At 38.3% G+C, this 21,766-nt stretch overlaps 1 protein-coding gene across 1 annotated transcript in view; it reads right to left on the minus strand.

Annotated features, from left to right (window-relative positions):
* LOC128641079 (FRAS1-related extracellular matrix protein 1-like) overlaps positions 1-21,766 on the minus strand; it is a 393,612-nt gene that overhangs the window by 261,407 nt on the left and 110,439 nt on the right. The window contains exons 16-18 of the mRNA XM_053693633.1: positions 18,753-19,005; positions 15,762-15,956; positions 14,874-15,059 (exon numbers count right to left, since the gene is read on the minus strand). Coding sequence (XP_053549608.1) covers positions 14,874-15,059; positions 15,762-15,956; positions 18,753-19,005 — 634 coding nt within the window. The remainder of the gene's footprint in view (positions 1-14,873; positions 15,060-15,761; positions 15,957-18,752; positions 19,006-21,766) is intronic.

Here is a 21,766-nt window from a genome sequence, read left to right on the forward strand (position 1 = left end):
TTCAGAAGCTCTCAACCTATTGGCTCATTTGAACAGCCAATATGATTTCAGAAGCTCTCATCCTATGGGCTGATTTGACTTTGAAGAATCAAATCAGCCAATAGGAATGCAATGTACGCCATTTTAAAACGGGTACCTTGCATTTAACTTCAGTGTACAGCGGTGATCGTTTGAAGAGGACGTTCCGCGCAGGATGTCATCGCTGTCCAGGATAGCTTTGCTCCGTGCCGCCGGGATGAAGATAGAAAATGCCCCCGAGATGGATGATGAGATGGTGTCACCGCCTAGATGAAGACTACTCGTCACCTGGATGAGGATGGATGACCAGACTTCAGGAACTGTGAGTAGATTTTCTGGGGTTAGTGTTAGGTTGATTTTTTTTATTTTTTGGGGTTGTTTTTTTTTAGATTAGGGCTTTAATGGGCAGTGTAAAAGAGCTGAATTCCCTTGTAAGGGCAGTGTAAAAGAGCTGAATGCCCTTTTAAGGGCAATGCCCATACAATTGCCCCTTTAGGGGCAATGGGTAGTTTAGGTTTTTTTTAGACTTAAGTTTTTTATTTTTGGTGGTTGGTTGGGTGGTGGGTTTTACTGTTGGGGCAACTTTATATATTTTTTCTAGGTAAAATAGCTGTTTAACTTAGGGCAATGCTCTACAAAAGGCCCTTTTAAGGGCTATTAGTAGTTTATTGTAGGTAAGGGGGTGTTTTTATTTTTATGCAGCTTTTTTATTTTTATAGGGCTATTAGATTGTTATTTTTAATAATTTTGTTTTATTATTTTTTGTACTCTTAGAGTTTTTTATTTTTCGTAATTATAGTGTTTATTATTTTTTGTAATCTTAGATTTTTTTAATTTTTTTCGTAGTATTAGTTTTTTAAAATTTGTAATTTAGGTTTTTAATTTTTTCGTAGTGTTAGTTTTTTTTAATCATGTAATTTAGGATTTTTAATTGGTAGTTTTCTTTATATTTTTAGAATAGTTAGGTTAATTTATAGTTTAAACTTAGGTTTTGTTTATTTCACAGGTAAGTTTTTATTTATTTAAAGATAGTTATATTGTAATTTGAATTTAAAGTTAGGGGTTGTTAGGTTTAGGGGTTAATAGTTTAATTTAGTGTTTTGCAATGTGGGGGGCCAGCGGTTTAGGTTTTTTTTTTTTTTTTTTTTTTTTTATAAATACATTTTTATTGTGGCCATAAGTTATAAACATAAATATAGACATGTATATTGTCCAGAAACAGAGAAAATAAAAAATAGAGAAAGAAAAAATCCATAATATCTTCTTTTCGTTGAAGCAAGAAAATGTCAGTTTAGAAATTATCCCAATCCTATACACAAAGGCCTAGATTTGGAGTTTGGCGTTAGCCGTGAAAACCAGCGTTAGAGGCTCCTAACGCTGGTTTTAGGCTAACTCCGGTATTTGGAGTCACTCAAAAAAGGGTCTAACGCTCACTTTTCAGCCGTGACTTTTCCATACCGCAGATCCCCTTACGTAAATTGCGTATCCTATATTTTCAATGGGATTTTTCTAACTCCGGTATTTAGAGTCGTGGCTGAAGTGAGCGTTAGAACTCTAACGACAAAACTCCAGCCGCAGGAAAAAAGTCAGTAGTTAAGAGCTTTCTGGGCTAACGCCGGTTCATAAAGCTCTTAACTACTGTACTCTAAAGTACACTAACACCCATAAACTACCTATGTACCCCTAAACCGAGGTCCCCCCACATCGCCGACACTCGATTAAATTTTTTTAACCCCTAATCTGCCGACCGCCAACTACGTTATCCTTATGTACCCCTAATCTGCTGCCCCTAACACCGCCGACCCCTATATTATATTTAGTAACCCCTAACCTGCCCCCCACAATGTCGCCGCCAGCTACCTACACTTATTAACCCCTAATCTGCCGACCGCAAAGCGCCGCTACCTACGTTATCCTTATGTACCCCTAATCTGCTGCCCCTAACATCATCGACCCCTATATTATATTTATTAACCCCTAATCTGCCCCCCACAACGTCGCCTCCACCTGCCTACACTTATTAACCCCTAATCTGCCGACCGGACCGCACCGCTATTATAATAAAGTTATTAACCCCTAATCCGCCTCACTAACCCTATAATAAATAGTATTAACCCCTAATCTGCCCTCCCTAACATCGCCGACACCTAACTTCAATTATTAACCCCTAATCTGCCGACCGGAGCTCACCGCTATTCTAATAAATGTATTAACCCCTAAAGCTAAGTCTAACCCTAACACTAACACCCCCCTAATTTAAATATAATTTACATCTAACGAAATTAATTAACTCTTATTAAATAAATTATTCCTATTTAAAGCTAAATACTTACCTGTAAAATAAATCCTAATATAGCTACAATATAAATTATAATTACATTGTAGCTATTTTAGGATTAATATTTATTTTACAGGCAACTTTGTAATTATTTTAACCAGGTACAATAGCTATTAAATAGTTAAGAACTATTTAATAGTTACCTAGTTAAAATAATTACAAAATTACCTGTAAAATAAATCCTAACCTAAGTTACAATTAAACCTAACACTATACTATCATTAAATTAATTAAATACAATACCTACAATTACCTACAATTAAACCTAACACTACACTATCAATACATTAATTAAATACAAAACCTACAAATAACTACAATGAAATAAACTAACTAAAGTACAAAAAATATAAAAGAACTAAGATACAAAAAATAAAAAAATATCTACAAACATAAGAAAAATATTACAACAATTTTAAACTAATTACACCTACTCTAAGCCCCCTAATAAAACAACAAAGCCCCCAAAATAAAAAATGCCCTACCCTATTCTAAATTACTAAAGTTAAAAGCTATTTTACCTTACCAGCCCTGAACAGGGCCCTTTGCGGGGCATGCCCCAAGAAGTTCAGCTCTTTTGCCTGTAAAAAAACATACAATACCCCCCCCAACATTACAACCCACCACCCACATACCCCTAATCTAACCCAAACCCCCCTTAAATAAACCTAACACTAAGCCCCTGAAGATCTTCCTACCTTGTCTTCACCATACCAGGTTCACTGATCGGTCCTGAAGAGCTCCTCCGATGTCCTGATCCAAGCCCAAGCGGGGGGATGAAGATGTCCATGATCCGGTAGAAGTCTTCATCCAAGCGGGGCAGAAGAGGTCTTCCATCGGATTAAAGTCTTCATCCAGGCGGCATCTTCTATCGACATCCATCTGGAACGGAGCGGCAGCATCCTGAAGACCTCCGACGCGGAATATCCATCCTGGCCGATGACTGAACGACGAATGACGGTTCCTTTAAATGATGTCATCCAAGATGGCGTCCCTCGAATTCCGATTGGCTGATAGGATTCTATCAGCCAATCGGAATTAAGGTAGGAATATTCTGATTGGCTGATGGAATCAGCAAATCAGATTTAGCTCGCATTCTATTAACTGATCAGAACAGCCAATAGAATGCGAGCTCAATCTGATTGGCTGATTGGATCAGCCAATCGGATTGAACTTGATTCTGATTGGCTGATTCCATCAGCCAATCAGAATATTCCTACCTTAATTCCGATTGGCTGATAGAATCCTATCAGCCAATCGGAATTCGAGGGACGCCATCTTGGATGACGTCATTTAAAGGAACCGTCATTCGTCGTTCAGTCGTCGGCCAGGATGGATGTTCCGCGTCGGAGGTCTTCAGGATGCTGCCGCTCCGTTCCAGATGGATGTTGATAGAAGATGCCGCCTGGATGAAGACTTCAATCGGATGGAAGACCTCTTCTGCCCCGCTTGGATGAAGACTTCTACCAGATCATGGACATCTTCAGCCCCCCTCTTGGGCTTGGATCAGGACATCGGAGGAGCTCTTCAGGACCGATCGGTGAACCTGGTATGGTGAAGACAAGGTAGGAAGATCTTCAGGGGCTTAGTGTTAGGTTTATTTAAGGGGGGTTTGGGTTAGATTAGGGGTATGTGGGTGGTGGGTTGTAATGTTGGGGGGGGGTATTGTATGTTTTTTTTACAGGCAAAAGAGCTGAACTTCTTGGGACATGCCCCGCAAAGGGCCCTGTTCAGGGCTGGTAAGTTAAAATAGCTTTTAACTTTAGTAATTTAGAATAGGGTAGGGCATTTTTTATTTTGGGGGGCTTTGTTGTTTTATTAGGGGGCTTAGAGTAGGTGTAATTAGTTTAAAATTGTTGTAATATTTTTCTTATGTTTGTAGATATTTTTTTATTTTTTGTAACTTAGTTCTTTTTTATTTTTTGTACTTTAGTTAGTTTATTTCATTGTAGTTATTTGTAGGTTTTGTATTTAATTAATGTATTGATAGTGTAGTGTTAGGTTTAATTGTAGGTAATTGTAGGTATTTTATTTAATTAATTTAATGATAGTATAGTGTTAGGTTTAATTGTAACTTAGGTTAGGATTTATTTTACAGGTAATTTTGTAATTATTTTAACTAGGTAACTATTAAATAGTTCTTAACTATTTAATAGCTATTGTACCTGGTTAAAATAATTACAAAGTTGCCTGTAAAATAAATATTAATCCTAAAATAGCTACAATGTAATTAGAATTTATATTGTAGCTATATTAGGGCTTATTTTACAGGTAAGTATTTAGCTTTAAATAGGAATAATTTATTTAATAAGAGTTAATTAATTTCGTTAGATTAAAATTATATTTAATTTAGGGGGGTGTTAGTGTTAGGGTTAGACTTAGCTTTAGGGGTTAATACATTTATTAGAATAGCGGTGAGCTCCGGTCGGCAGATTAGGGGTTAATAATTGAAGTTAGGTGTCGGCGATGTTAGGGAGGGCAGATTAGGGGTTAATACTATTTATGATAGGGTTAGTGAGGCGGATTAGGGGTTAATAACTTTATTATAGTAGCGCTCAGGTCCGCTCGGCAGATTAGGGGTTAATAAGTGTAGGCAGGTGGAGGCGACATTGTGGGGGGCAGATTAGGGGTTAATAAATATAATATAGGGGTCGGCGATGTTAGGGCAGCAGATTAGGGGTACATAGGGATAATGTAAGTAGCGACGGTGTCCGGAGCGGTAGATTAGGGGTTAATAATAATATGCAGGGGTCAGCGATAGCGGGGGCGGCAGATTAGGGGTTAATAAGTGTAAGGTTAGGGGTGTTTAGACTCGGGGTACATGTTAGGGTGTTAGGTGCAGACGTAGGAAGTGTTTACACATAGCAAACAATGGGGCTGCGTTAGGAGCTGAACGCGGCTTTTTTGCAGGTGTTAGGTTTTTTTTCAGCTCAAACAGCCCCATTGTTTCCTATGGGGGAATCGTGCACGAGCACGTTTTTGAGGCTGGCCGCTTGCGTAAGCAACTCTGGTATCGAGAGTTGAAGCTGCGTTAAAAATGCTCTACGCTCCTTTTTTGGAGCCTAACGCAGCCTTTATGTGGACTCTCAATACCAGAGTTATTTTTATGGTGCGGCCAGAAAAAAGCCGGCGTGAGCTACGCGGGTCTTTACCGACAAAACTCTAAATCTAGCCGAAAGTTAAGTAAACATCTGCCATTTAACCTTATTAGAATCGTCATTTATACCTAAAAATACAGGCCCATATTTTATCCATAATACACACAAAATGCAAAGGGAATTCATACAAATCCTGTCACAAAACACAAAAAATAGTCTTCCCCTAACACAGAAATATAGGTACATTCATTACAACAATATATGCCACTGGGCTTGTATCATTGGTCTTCAACACTCACAAAATAAATTGTTCTGGATCAGTGGAGGCTCCTCCATGTGTGCACTCCCGCACGTGCCTCCCTGTCAGATGCTGAGAGAAAAAAAAATATGGGAATAAAATATAATTTTTCCAATAGCCCCCTATTGGAAAAATTATACTTTATTTTTTTTTTAACCTCCAAAAATCATAAAATATAATTTTTCCAATAGCCCCCTATTGGCAAAATTATATTTTATTTTTAACCCCCAAAAATCAAATTCTTATGTATTTTTTCAAATATAAGCAAAAAAAAATGTTGTGTCTGTTTTTTTTTTTTTTCCATCGCACGTGCGGTTAGAGCCCTATATGATGCCTGTCAGTGATGTCTATGTTCACTGCAGGCATCTGGGCCAGCCTCAAATGTTTCTATATCAATCCCTGTTCGCACACGCTGAACTGTGCGAGAGTGGGGAGGGACATGTTCAGCCTGTGTTCTGATAGGCTGCCCGCCACAATGCCATATACGTCATCACGGCGAGAGTGGGGAGGGACATGTTCCGACTCAGTAGTTCAGCCTGTGGCACTTGTTGCAACTTGCAGCTCGCTCTGATAGGCTGCTAGCATATAAATTTATCAGCGTGGTCCTGGATGTGGCTGGAGCAAGGAGACTTGGAGAAGTAAGTTGCACGGCCGGTTAGGTATAGGTAACTACCTAGTGAGTGACACAGACACACAGTTAGTTTTACTTAATACCCTGTGGCTCTGCCTCCTAGCTCCACCTACCGCCAGCCGTGCGCACATAATTTTAACTTGGCGCCATTGGCGGCACTAGCATGTGTGCACTGCACTGGCCACATGTGGGTGAAACTGACTGTGCTGAAAGGAAGGAGGACTCAGGACTAAGTTAGTGAGAAAAGGAGCCGGCCGGAGGTAAGCAAGGCAATGGGTATAGAAACATGCACTAATCTAATGCACCATTGTTTGTGCTGCTCCTATTTATTTTAGGGACTGGAACAATGCTTTAAAGTAACTGCTACAGCCTACACAATAACAGCGTGTCTGTGACTGTGCATCTTACTTTTTCTAAGGCTGTCTCCTACCTTCCGGATAAAGCTGAGCCTGTCACTGTCAGGGGTAGCTGGGACCCGGTAAACAGCTCTCCTTGAATAACCTAATAGACAGACAGTCTAGACTCACTCCGTAACATGATAAAATTGCTGAACACAAATTAACTCCCTGGCTCCCAGAAAGGACTGCAGTTTATTCCTAAGCAGTGTATTGCAGCCCTTTTTGGTAGCCATGGGGTTAAATTGTAAATCAGTGATGTCCTATGCTGCAGGGCAGGAGGTCATGAGGGAGAGGAGATCTCCGGTTGAAATTTACAACTCCTGCACAGCGCTTGAAGCAGCAACTATGTGATAGAGAGGTCAGTCTGTGAGTTGCTAAAAATAAGTATACAGTATGTACTGAGCTGGACTGGACCTCAAGTTTAGATTAAGAAAAAGTCCCAAAAGTATTTAAAAAAATAAATAAAATATTACCATGCATGTCCCTGCATATATGTGTATGTCTGCCTATATTTGTGTGTGCATGTGTTGGTGCCTATCTATGTGTGTGTATCTCTGTGTATGTATCTGTGTATGTATCTCTGTGTATGTATGTGTGTATGAATCTCTGTGTGTGTATCTATGTGTATGTGTGTATCTCTGTGTATGTGTGTATCTCTGTGTATGTGTGTATCTGTGTGTGTGTGTGTGTATCTGTGTGTGTGTGTGTATATGTAATGAATAGTAACTTAATACTGACGTTTCAGGGTCTCCTGAAGACTGACTGTGTGTTCTTTTAAATATATGAAGATGTGGTGGATGGTGGGATATATATATATATATATATATATATATATATATATATATATATATATATGTATGTGTGTGAACCCCCATTTGAATAACCCACGAGCCGCCACTGTTCTGGATATAACTACATATACATTATGACCATTTTAATAAAAATAGAGCAGAAAAAGAAAGAAAAAGAACAAAGAAAACAAAAAACATCATTCTTATATACCAAATATATAATATTGCTACTTGCTATTATAAAATAAAGTTAGGTTAGATCCTGGTGAGTGAGAGGGGGGCGGGGGAGGGCAGAGAAAAACAAACAAAAAAAAAACCTCTCTCAAAACAGGGGAGGTTTAGAGACCAACTAGAGCACTACACTCCTTAGCCATTCAAACCTAGATTTTGAAACAGGGTCATAAATTGTCTCTGGGAATTACTCCCATAAAGCTTAAGAAAATCCAGCCACTTTATGCCAAACTTGTCCTGCCACGTTTCTGTGTTGAAGGTTGAGGGGTTAATAGGTTTAGTTTAGTAGTTACCATGTGGGGAGCTGAAGGTTAAGGGGTTAATACATTATTATAGTGTTGGCGATGTGGGAGGCTGGCGGTTTAGGGGTTAACAGGTTTATTTAGTGTCTGCGATGTCGGGGGCGGCGGATTAGGAATTAATAAATTTATTTAATAGTCACAATGTGGGTGGGCGGCAGATTAAGGGTTAATAAATTTAATATAGTGTTTGCAATGCAGGAGTGCGGCGGTTTAGGGGTTATTAGGTAGTTTATGGGTGTTAGTGTACTTTTGTAACATTTTAGCTATGAGTTTTGTGAAACATTTTTGTTTCGCAAAATCCATAACTACTGCTCTCAGATGGCGGAATGGATCGTGTCGGTATAGGCTGTAACGCAAGCATTTTAGCCAGACTGCACAACCTGTAATACAGCGCTATGGAAAAGCCTGTAATGCAGCATCCATTCCGCACTCAAAAAAAATTACCTTTGAGTGCAGAATGGATGTTGCTTTACAGGCTATAATGCTTGCGGTATAGCTATACCGCCGCGATTCACAATATGTGTTACTGGCCGCCATTCCACGCGCATAGTCGTACAGCAACACTTGTAATCTAGCCGTATGTGAGGTGGCACAGCCTGTGCACTTTATGAACTGCAGACACAGGCCTAGATTTGGAGTTCGGCGGTAAAAGGGCTGTTAACGCTCCGCAGGCTTTTTTCTGGCCGCACCATAAAATTAACTCTGGTATCGAGAGTTCAAACAAATGCTGCGTTAGGCTCCAAAAAAGGAGCGTAGAGCATTTTTACCGCAAATACAACTCTCGATACCAGAGTTGCTTACGGACGCGGCCGGCCTCAAAAACGTGCTCGTGCACGATTCCCCCATAGGAAACAATGGGGCTGTTTGAGCTGAAAAAAAACCTAACACCTGCAAAAAAGCAGCGTTCAGCTCCTAACGCAGCCCCATTGTTTCCTATGGGGAAACACTTCCTACGTCTGCACCTAACACTCTAACATGTACCCCGAGTCTAAACACCCCTAGCCTTACACTTATTAACCCCTAATCTGCCGCCCCCGCTATCGCTGACCCCTGCATATTTTTTTAAACCCCTAATCTGCCGCTCCGTAAACCGCCGCCACCTACGTTATCCCTATGTACCCCTAATCTGCTACCCCTAACACCGCCGACCCCTATATTATATTTATTAACCCCTAACCTGCCCCCCACAACGTCGCCGACACCTGCCTACACTTATTAACCCCTAATCTGCCGAGCGGACCTGAGCGCTACTATAATAAAGTTATTAACCCCTAATCCGCCTCACTAACCCTATCATAAATAGTATTAACCCCTAATCTGCCCTCCCTAACATCGCCGACACCTACCTTCAATTATTAACCCCTAATCTTCCGATCGGAGCTCACCGCTATTCTAATAAATGGATTAACCCCTAAAGCTAAGTCTAACCCTAACACTAACACCCCCCTAAGTTAAATATAATATTTATCTAACGAAATAAATTAACTCTTATTAAATAACTTATTTCTATTTAAAGCTAAATACTTACCTGTAAAATAAATCCTAATATAGCTACAATATAAATTATAATTATATTATAGCTATTTTAGGATTAATATTTATTTTACAGGTAACTTTGTATTTATTTTAACCAGGTACAATAGCTATTAAATAGTTAAGAACTATTTAATAGTTACCTAGTTAAAATAATAACAAATTTACCTGTAAAATAAATCCTAACCTAAGTTATAATTAAACCTAACACTACCCTATCAATAAAATAATTAAATAAACTACCTACAATTACCTACAATTAACCTAACACTACACTATCAATAAATTAATTAAACACAATTCCTACAAATAAATACAATTAAATAAACTAGCTAAAGTACAAAAAATAAAAAAGAACTAAGTTACAGAAAATAAAAAAATATTTACAAACATAAGAAAAATATTACAACAATTTTAAACTAATTACACCTACTCTAAGCCCCCTAATAAAATAACAAAGCCCCCCAAAATAAAAAATTCCCTACCCTATTCTAAATTAAAAAAGTTACAAGCTCTTTTACCTTACCAGCCCTGAACAGGGCCCTTTGCGGGGCATGCCCCAAGAATTTCAGCTCTTTTGCCTGTAAAAAAAAACATACAATACCCCCCCCAACATTACAACCCACCACCCACATACCCCTAATCTAACCCAAACCCCCCTTAAATAAACCTAACACTAAGCCCCTGAAGATCTTCCTACCTTGTCTTCACCATCCAGGTATCACCGATCCGTCCTGGCTCCAAGATCTTCATCCAACCCAAGCGGGGGTTGGCGATCCATAATCCGGTCCAGAAGAGGCTCCAAAGTCTTCCTCCTATCCGGCAAGAAGAGGACATCCGGACCGGCAAACATCTTCTCCAAGCGGCATCTTCGATCTTCTTCCATCCGGAGCGAAGCGGCAGGATCCTGAAGACATCCAGCGCGGAACATCCATCCGGACCGACGACTGAACGACGAATGACTGTTCCTTTAAGGGACGTCATCCAAGATGGCGTCCCTCGAATTCCGATTGGCTGATAGGATTCTATCAGCCAATCGGAATTAAGGTAGGAATTTTCTGATTGGCTGATGGAATCAGCCAATCAGAATCTAGTTCAATCCGATTGGCCGATCCAATCAGCCAATCAGATTGAGCTCGCATTCTATTGGCTGATCGGAACAGCCAATAGAATGCGAGCTCAATCTGATTGGCTGATTGGATCAGCCAATCGTATTGAACTTGATTCTGATTGGCTGATTCCATCAGCCAATCAGAAAATTCCTACCTTAATTCCGATTGGCTGATAGAATCCTATCAGCCAATCGGAATTCGAGGGACGCCATCTTGGATGACGTCCCTTAAAGGAACAGTCATTCGTCGTTCAGTCGTCGGTCCGGATGGATGTTCCGCGCTGGATGTCTTCAGGATCCTGCCGCTTCGCTCCGGATGGAAGAAGATCGAAGATGCCGCTTGGAGAAGATGTTTGCCGGTCCGGATGTCCTCTTCTTGCCGGATAGGAGGAAGACTTTGGAGCCTCTTCTGGACCGGATTATGGATCGCCAACCCCCGCTTGGGTTGGATGAAGATCTTGGAGCCAGGACGGATCGGTGATACCTGGATGGTGAAGACAAGGTAGGAAGATCTTCAGGGGCTTAGTGTTAGGTTTATTTAAGGGGGGCTTGGGTTAGATTAGGGGTATGTGGGTGGTGGGTTGTAATGTTGGGGGGGGGGTATTGTATGTTTTTTTTTACAGGCAAAAGAGCTGAAATTCTTGGGGCATGCCCCGCAAAGGGCCCTGTTCAGGGCTGGTAAGGTAAAAGAGCTTGTAACTTTTTTAATTTAGAATAGGGTAGGGAATTTTTTATTTTGGGGGTCTTTGTTATTTTATTAGGGGGCTTAGAGTAGGTGTAATTAGTTTAAAATTGTTGTAATATTTTTCTTATGTTTGTAAATATTTTTTTATTTTCTGTAACTTAGTTCTTTTTTATTTTTTTGTACTTTAGCTAGTTTATTTAATTGTATTTATTTGTAGGAATTGTGTTTAATTAATTTATTGATAGTGTAGTGTTAGGTTAATTGTAGGTAATTGTAGGTAGTTTATTTAATTATTTTATTGATAGGGTAGTGTTAGGTTTAATTATAACTTAGGTTAGGATTTATTTTACAGGTAAATTTGTTATTATTTTAACTAGGTAACTATTAAATAGTTCTTAACTATTTAATAGCTATTGTACCTGGTTAAAATAATTACAAAGTTGCCTGTAAAATAAATATTAATCCTAAAATAGCTATAATATAATTATAATTTATATTGTAGCTATATTAGGATTTATTTTACAGGTAAGTATTTAGCTTTAAATAGGAATAAGTTATTTAATAAGAGTTAATTTATTTCGTTAGATAAAAATTATATTTAACTTAGGGGGGTGTTAGTGTTAGGGTTAGACTTAGCTTTAGGGGTTAATACATTTATTAGAATAGCGGTGAGCTCCGGTCGGCAGATTAGGGGTTAATAATTGAAGTTAGGTGTCGGCGATGTTAGGGAGGGCAGATTAGGGGTTAATACTATTTATGATAGGGTTAGTGAGGCGGATTAGGGGTTAATACATTTATTATAGTAGCGCTCAGGTCCGCTCGGCAGATTAGGGGTTAATAAGTGTAGGCAGGTGTCGGCGACGTTGAGGGGGGCAGATTAGGGGTTAATAAATATAATATAGGGGTCGGCGATGTTAGGGGCAGCAGATTAGGGGTACATAGGGATAACGTAGGTGGCGGCGATTTGGGGTCGGAAGATTAGGGGTTAATTATTTTAAGTAGCTGGCGGCGACGTTGTGGGGGGCAGGTTAGGGGTTAATAAATGTAATACAGGGGTCGGCGGGGTTAGGGGCAGCAGATTAGGGGTACATAAATATAACGTAGGTGGCGGTCGGCAGATTAGGGGTTAAAAATTTTAATCGAGTGGCGGCGGTGTGGGGGGACCTCGGTTTAGGGGTACATAGGTAGTTTATGGGTGTTAGTGTACTTTAGGGTACAGTAGTTAAGAGCTTTATGAACCGGCGTTAGCCAGAAAGCTCTTAACTCCTGCTATTTTCAGGCGGCTGGAATCTTGTCGTTAGAGCTCTAACGCTCACTTCAGAAACGACTCTAAATACCAGCGTTAGAAAGATCCCATTGAAAATATAGGCTATGCAAATGGCGTAGGGGGATCTGCGGTATGGAAAAGTCGCGGCTGTAAAGTGAGCGTTAGACCCTTTAATCACTGACTCCAAATACCAGCGGGCGGCCAAAACCAGCGTTAGGAGCCTCTAACGCTGGTTTTGACGGCTACCGCCGAACTCCAAATCTAGGCCACAATGTGGGCCCTTCTTCATTAAACTAATTCAACCCAACATAAGTTAACTATAATATAATGTATTGTGCCTTCATTATATTATAGCAACATGTTATTGTCATTTCAACATTTATTTATATATTCTCTGTGCACATATATTGCAATGAATGCATCTAATCACTAAATTGTATTCTGTCTGTATTATATATATTTTTGTGTCTGTGTGTGCCGCTTCTTTTAGTTGCACTAATTTTTACAAATGTTTTGTGTTTAACTAAATTTTGCTGCTTGATCATTTAATAATACCAGAGTATTTGCAAAGTAAAACTGCTATTCTAATAGAGTGGTATGCCCTTGAAATTAAAAGAAGCCACTATGAGTTTAGCAAATTTTCCATATATACTCATTTAAACACACATACACACACATGCACACTCTCACAGACATATAAGACACACAAACACACAAGCACACCTGACCCACAGACATATATGCACACTCTCACAGACACACATACTCAAACACAAGGAAACACGCACTTACACACAAACACACAGATATACCCATACACAAACACACACCATACATACACACACACATGCAAACTGTCACAGACATATAAGACACACACATACCCATACACAAGCAAACATGCACACACCCACATACACACATACCCAAACACAAGGAAATACAAACACACAGATATACCCATACACAAACACTTTACATACACACACGTGCTCACACAAACACACACACACACATGCACACTGTCACAGACATATAAGACACACACATAAACACGCATACACCCAAACACACATACTAAAACACAAGAGCACATGCACACAAACACACAGATATACCCATACACAAACACACACCATACACAAACACACACCATACACACACATGTACTCACACAAACATACAAACACTCACCATACATACGCACACACACACATGCAAACTGTCACAGACATATAAGACACACACATACACAAGCAAACATGCACATACCCACAGACACACATACCCAAACACAAGGAAATACAAACACACAGATATACCCATACACAAACACACACCATACACAAACACACACCATACACACACATGTACTCACACAAACATACACTCACCATACATACGCACACACACACATGCAAACTGTCACAGACATATAAGACACACACATACACAAGCAAACATGCACATACCCACAGACACACATACCCAAACACAAGGAAATACAAACACACAGATATACCCATACACAAACACTATACATACACACACATGTGCTCACATAAACACACACACACATGCACACTGTCACAGACATATAAGACACACACATAAACACACCCATAAACACGCACACACCCAAACACACATACTCAAACACAAGGAAACACGCACATGCACACAAACACACAGATATACCCATACACAAACACACACCATACACAAACACACACCATACACACACATACATACAAACACTCACCATACATACGCACACACACATGCACACTGTCACAGACATATAAGACACAGACATAAACACACCCATAAACACGCACACAACCAAACACATATACTCAAACACAAGAAAACACGCACATGCACACAAACACACAGATATACCCATACACAAACACACACCATACACACACACACACATGTGCTCACACAAACATACACACACAGACACATGCACACAAAAATACATACATGCACACGCACCTAAACATCCATATACACATAGGTTTGTGCTGATCATTTGAAATTAATTTAATGGACTCATAAACAACACAGATAGAAAGTTTAAATAGCATTCCAATTACATTAATTGTCTGGTAATGTGACAGAATTAGTGCAGGCTATTGCTACAAGATGGGTGAAATAAGATCTTACTTATGTTTATCCCAAGTGAAGTCTTCTCTGAGCCAGGATTTGGCAATGTGTTCTCCAAGTATCCATATTTTGGTTGCGTCTCCATAATAAAAATTAACTCATCAGAACATGAATCCAAATCAGAAGCATTCAGATTGTTTAGAGAGATTGCAGATGAGGATCCCTCATACACAAAGAACATTTCTCCTGTACATATAAAAATATTGCCTATTTGATTATAATGTTAATATTATTATAAATGACAAATTGCAGGAGTCATGGAGACAAGTGTAGACAGACAGAAAAACATATAGATACAAAAATAGATCATATATAGATAGATATTCTTATAGACAGATAGATAGATAGATAGATAGATAGATAGATGATAGATAGATAGATAGATACAAAAATTAAATATAGGTAGATACTCTTGAAGATAAATAGATAGATAATAGATAGATACATAGATAAATAGATACAAAGATTATATATAGGTAGATACTCTTGTAGATAGATAGATAGATAGATAGATAGATAGAAGATAGATAGATACAGTAGATAGATTATTTATGTATGTATGTGTTTATTATTTTTTTATTTACACATATAGTAGTTTCTAAGTTTTATAGACTTTTTTTTATGCATGGTCATGACATGTAAATAAGTTAAACAATTTAGAGATGAATTGCAGTCACAAAGATACAATAAATATAGAAGGAAGATTTATAAAATATCTGCTACAATCATTTTATGTTCATTTCTATTAGGGTGACTCTGTACAGTGACTTTTGCAATTGAGCTAATCAAACATATGGTAAAGTCTGTAAAATAGATCTGAAAGATTCCTAATTATCTTCCCAATACGTCACTGTAAAAAAGGCTCTGGACTCGTTGATTCATACTTACCAATATGTAAGATTGGATGCTGATTATTAATAGGAGTGACAGTGATGTTCAGATCATAGACAGGAAGGCTGACATGCAGAGGAACAGGTGGGGGAAGAGGACTTTCTGAACAACAGGTGTCCACTGCACCAGCTTCTCCATCAGAGACAATTAAGGTCACTGTATCTGTACAAGAGGTGGCACCTATCTCACCACCTATGTGAAAATACAATTAAACTAGTTAGTGAATTGATACCTTAAAGGGACACATTTAGGGCCTGATGTTCCCTAACTATAGCATCAATTAAGGGTAGTAGGTTCTTTACTAAGACAACTAAATAAAAGCACATTTAAGGACCATTAAATACAGTAGAATTGCATAATTAGCAAATGCATAATAAAAATACAATGCATTAGCACTTAGGGGTCAATTTAACAAGGGCCAAATGGCCCCTGTTCCCCTTGTTTCTGCGCAAGCCTTCAGGCTCTCCGGTAACAGGAGTTAAAGGGACAGTCTACACCAGAATATTTGTTGTTTTAGAAGATAGATAATCCCTTTATTACTCATTCCCTAGTTTTGTATAACCAACACAGTTATATTAATATACTTTGTACCTCTGTGATTACCTTGTATCTCAGCCTCTGCAGACAGCCCCTTATCTCAGTTATATTAATACACTTTTTACCTCTGTGATTATCTTGTATCTAAGCCTCTGCAAACTGTCCCCTTATTTCAGTTCTTTTGACTGACTTGCATTTTAGCCAATCAGTGCTGGCTCCTAGGAACTCCACATGCGTGAGCACAGTGTTATCTATGAAACACATGAACTAACACCCGCTAGTGGTGAAAAACTGTCAGAATGCCCTGAGATAAGAGGCGGCTTTCAAGGGCTTAGAAATTAGCATATGAACCTCCTAGGTTTAGCTTTCAACTAAGAATACCAAGAGAACAAAGCAAAATTGGTGATAGAAGTAAATTGGAAAATTGTTTAAAATGACATGCCCTATCTGAGTAATAAAACTTTGTTTTGGACTAGGCTGTCCCTTTAAGAAGCAGCAGTCTTAAGACTGTTGCTCCTTAACTCATACGCCACCTCTGAGGCGGCGTACAGCAATCCGCCCGATCTTGTACGATCGGGCTGATTGACACTATAACTGCTTGTGCAATGCTGAATGCAGACAGCGTATGCTGCAGCATATCATTTCCGCCAGGCATTGTTAAATCGACTTCAAAGTCTGAATTTCAAAATTACTTCAATTTCCCCAGCCACCTGTATTAGGTGACAGCCGTCAGCCAATCACAAAATGCAAATACATATAAACTGTGAATTCTTGCACATGCTCAGTTGGAAATGGTGCCTCAGAAAGTGTGCATATAAAATTGCATGCTCTATAGTTTAATTGTGATTTTAGATTCCTTTTAATATGGATTGAATGGATACACTTGTTACTCCAATTATAAGCGCTAATATTTAACAAATACCTAAATACCACATACGGCTTACAAAATACATTTTTGTTCCAAGCATAAAATATCAAATGTGACATAAAGAAGCTGACTGCTAGTGCTACTCGATTATAACCAAAATCAAATGTTTAGGGCAATGACTATGTTAAAAAAAAGTATTAAAATTCTAATCATTTACAAATTTTTGCTATTTAATTTCAATCAAAAGTTGTATTTAGCGAGTCCTAATTGCACCCTGTTGTTCTAATGCTGACTTCCCCTATGAAATATACTAACTATATGTATCCCATCTACAGTACTTAACATCTTCCTCTCATTTAATTTAAGTCCACAGAAACAATAATGAATGAGTTAATGGAGCTGGTGCCTCAGAACGTGTTCATATAAAAAAAATTGTGCACATTGTGATTATGGAAGTGAATTAGTAAGTTGTTTACAATTGCAAACTCTATCTGACTCATGAAAGTTTAATTTTCACTTTAGTGTTCCCTTAATAGAAATAAAAGTAAGCACCAAAACTTATGCATGCACACAAGGATCGCTCCATGACCTCCCTGAAAAGGATGTGGCCATACTGCAACAGCGGCCCATCATCCCATCAGCCCATCGGCCCATCGGCCAATCCGGCACTGCTTATTTTGAATATTGAATGCAATTATTTTATTATCTATTTATTACTTTATCTCAAGAAGCATATAAATAAACTGGAAACTAAATCTTACAAAGAAAGGACCTAATGAGATATGATAGAAACCATCAAGTATATTAATTGCTGAAACAGATGAAAATAGCCCCCACCCCTAAAAAAGCACAAGTGAACAAGACCTGGGGGCCGATTTATCAAATGCTGGCAGACATGATTCACTGCATGAATCATGTCCGCCCGGCATCACTAAATGCCGACAGCATACGCTGTCTGCATTTAACATTGCACAAGCATTTCTGGTGAAATGCTTGTGCAATGCCGCCCCCTGCACATTCGCGGCCAATCGGGGTTGTCAATCATCTCAATCATATCTGATTGGCATGATTGTAGTCCGCCACTTCAGAGGTGGCAGACAAGTTAAGGAGCAGTGGTCGTATGACCGCTGCTTCTTAACTCTTGTTTTTGGCGAGTCAGAAACATCGGGGGTAGATTGCAGCATTCGCTGCTCGGTAAATGTACCCCTTGATCCTAAGTATCAGTTTAATTTGCAGAAGTATGTCTTTAAAGAAACAGTAGTTTCTTCATGGAATATACTTATGCCTATATGATTGGATGTTGGCTGTCATGTGATACAAGGGACAAATAAATAAAGAGAGTGACATTTTTGCATTGGAATGTCACTTTGTGTACTTTTAAATACCATGCTATGCTTTTTGGGGGTTCTTTACTCTTTAAAAGAAAAATTACATTTCTGTTTTTAGGATGATGGTTTTTGTTCATAGCATGCTTTTTTGTGATCACAGTTACAGTTTTACAGAATTTGACTTAATAACTTAGTGTTGTCATTTTTAAACCCTTGAAAAATATAATCACTCTCATAAAACATTGAACTATTTACCAGTATGTGTATAGGAGATAATTCCCAGAGTTACATCCAGCTGTGTGAATTTCTCTACCATGATTCCTCCTCGTTGTATCATTCCGTACATTGGCATTCGGGCTATCACGTATGTCAGCTTTGAGTCCTCACTGTCAGGGTCAGTGGCATGGAGGTACTCAGATGTTATAGTCACACGTCCTCCCTCTGGACATTCCAGGATGTTTTTTAGCCCTGTTTGAAGCTCTGGAGGCTCATCGTTTACTGGTATAATCTTCAATACAAGAATAAAGAAATTGATTTGCATTTTGCAACATCTTTAGAGGTCCAAACATTCATAATCTTCAGTTTTGAAGAAGAAATATTTTGGCCTAGATTCAATAAACTTCACTGTTTTGGCAAGATTTATCTTGCAAACCTAACTTTACAGGCGTGAGTGAAAGTCATTTAAATAATGAGTGTTACCTCGCCAGAGCTATGAGTAGAGAGTTTAGCCTTACATACTAATAGACCTCATACTCTTCACTCCGTAGTTGAATCTTGCTTGTACTTCCAGACATTAATCTGAGGGCCTCTTCCACCACTTTAAAAATTATATAAAAATAGGAATGATATTTAAAAATACATATATAATTTGCCTATATTTTTATGTATTGATGTACCATTTGAAGTAAAAGTCAATAAATAGTTTTTCTGAGTAAATTTTGAGACGGCAAAATAAAATGTTTACATTTTCTTGCACTAAACTATGAGAACGTTTTTTCATTTCACACTAACCTGAGACACACTCAAGAAACCTTTTTCACTTCCTTGCCAGCACTCGGAGATGCATTTCACTTAGGAATTGATGCAAGTGCTTATTCTCGCTGACCACTCCAGGGATACAGTAAATGTCCCCAAGATTGTTTCTGCTTTTACTATGGGACTTTATTCTAAAGTAATTTTGCAAAGGACCATGCAGACCTTGTGAGACAGCTCCTTCTATTGGCTGATTTGAAATAGAATTTAAAAACAGTCAATAGAACTGCCAGGACACCATTATAAAAGTGAACTGTTAAAAAATGCACTTTCTTAAAGCTACAAAGTTTCAGCTACTGTCTTCTATGACACAATATCACAAAAATGTATTTCTAAAAAAAAGAACAAAAATTTGCTAAAAAGCAAAAAAAACTAAACGCTTTTTAAAATAACAACAGGAATTAACCCCTTAACGACTGTGATGTACCCTGTATGTCGCTGATCGTTAAGGGATTGTCTGGCTGTAGTAGCGTGTGTCTTACCACGAGCGGCAAGACCACAATATTAGACCCTCCCTCCCTCTTGTACTCTTGCTAAAATAGTGTGTTCTTGCCGCTGGCTGCGAGACTGCGCTTTTAAAAAACAATCCCCCATAGAAAGACCAGCAAGAGAGTACGTTGCTGGTCATTAAGGGGTTAAAATACATATTATAGCATAAAACAATAAAATACATATAAATAAAACTAGGCCTGTGAATTCAGGTCATTCACTATGATCTGAATGCAGAAGAATTCTGCATTTTGCTTTTTTCAAAGCCACATTTATTTTCGCAAAAGTGAAGCACACTAAGATCTGGATTTGCACAAATGCGAGGGGCGACTTCTTTTGCATTCAGATCATAATGAATGATCTAAATGCACAGGCCTAAGTAAAACATTGTATATACATGAATAATATACCCACATCCTCACAGTTACAGTAAGTTAAATAGTAAGGTGTTTTTTTTTGTTATTTATTAACAATAGAGATCACAGACATAACAAATATATAGGCGTTCTGCATGAGTAACCTGTATCTTAATGAGGAAACATCGCATCTAATTTTAAAAGCAGCCGTATCAGCTTTTCAGGGGCAAGAATTTTCATTGTGAGAAATGTAGTGAATGAACTGTGAAACTTAATTTACATATTTATTATTTGAAGTGTTACTACACAGAAACCTTTATTTGCTATTTCATGTAAACATACTATAAATATGCCCCCCACCCCCGCGTGCCAAGATAACTGGTAATGCTGGCGGACTTTTGCTGAAATTGTTATCCCTATTATTTCCTATTGGAGGCAAATCACCACTCGTCAGAAAAGAGAGACTCAGCACACTTTCTTTTAAAATCTCCTTAGATTGCGAGATTGGCGAGGCCAAGAAAGGCAATTTCCTGGGGGTGTGATGATGCGTTTATAACCAGGGCCTTGTTCTCTACAATCCTCCAAAATAGTTAGAAACAAATTTAAACAATATAAACGAGAAAACAGAACCCTGCACGTTTTGCTAACAAAATATAAATTCAGATTACATATCCATCTTTAGACGTGTATATGTATGTATCTCAAAGCCCTTTGCCTTCCTTTTTTCTCTAAAACCTGAGATCTAATATCTTTGAGTCCTTATAACTTTTGAGCGCAATATTTGTTGTAAATAATTTTCATTTGATGATGTTATTATGAGTGGAACTATACTTTGTAAAGTATTTTTTATATGTTTTGTGCAACTTTTATGTTTTGCAAAACAGTTAACCAGAGCTCTAAAGTCGCGGTAATTATTCCAGCGTAAATCTCGATTGCGCTCAAGCGATCGCAGTCACTTTCAACTTATAATACCAGCGGTAATGTTAGCAAGTATGATAATGCGTAAGGCTACTCCTAAAACCCTCTAAATAGGAACCAGAAAATAGCGCAAAAGACAAAATAAAAGTGAGGGCGCTAAAAGATAGCTAAAGATACCACAACAAGAAAAATGCCACAATAAAAGATGGTCAAAATGAAAACATACAATTTATTAAAAGCACATATTGTGACTTTATGAATCACAAAATATAGACAGCGTAACAAATCGGACGTCTCCAATATAGTCTAAAGGAACAATTTATCCTAAAACTCAGTATATGGCTGAGATAAGCCAATTTAAGGCATATGCATAAAAAGAGACCAATGCTAGTTACCTATGAATACATACAGGAATTGCTTACAAAGATTAAAAGACATAGACAAGTTCCCTATTATATACTGTGTGCACACCCT

This window comes from Bombina bombina, chromosome 10, assembly GCF_027579735.1.
Source record: "Bombina bombina isolate aBomBom1 chromosome 10, aBomBom1.pri, whole genome shotgun sequence".
Classification (NCBI taxonomy): Eukaryota; Metazoa; Chordata; class Amphibia; order Anura; family Bombinatoridae; genus Bombina; species Bombina bombina.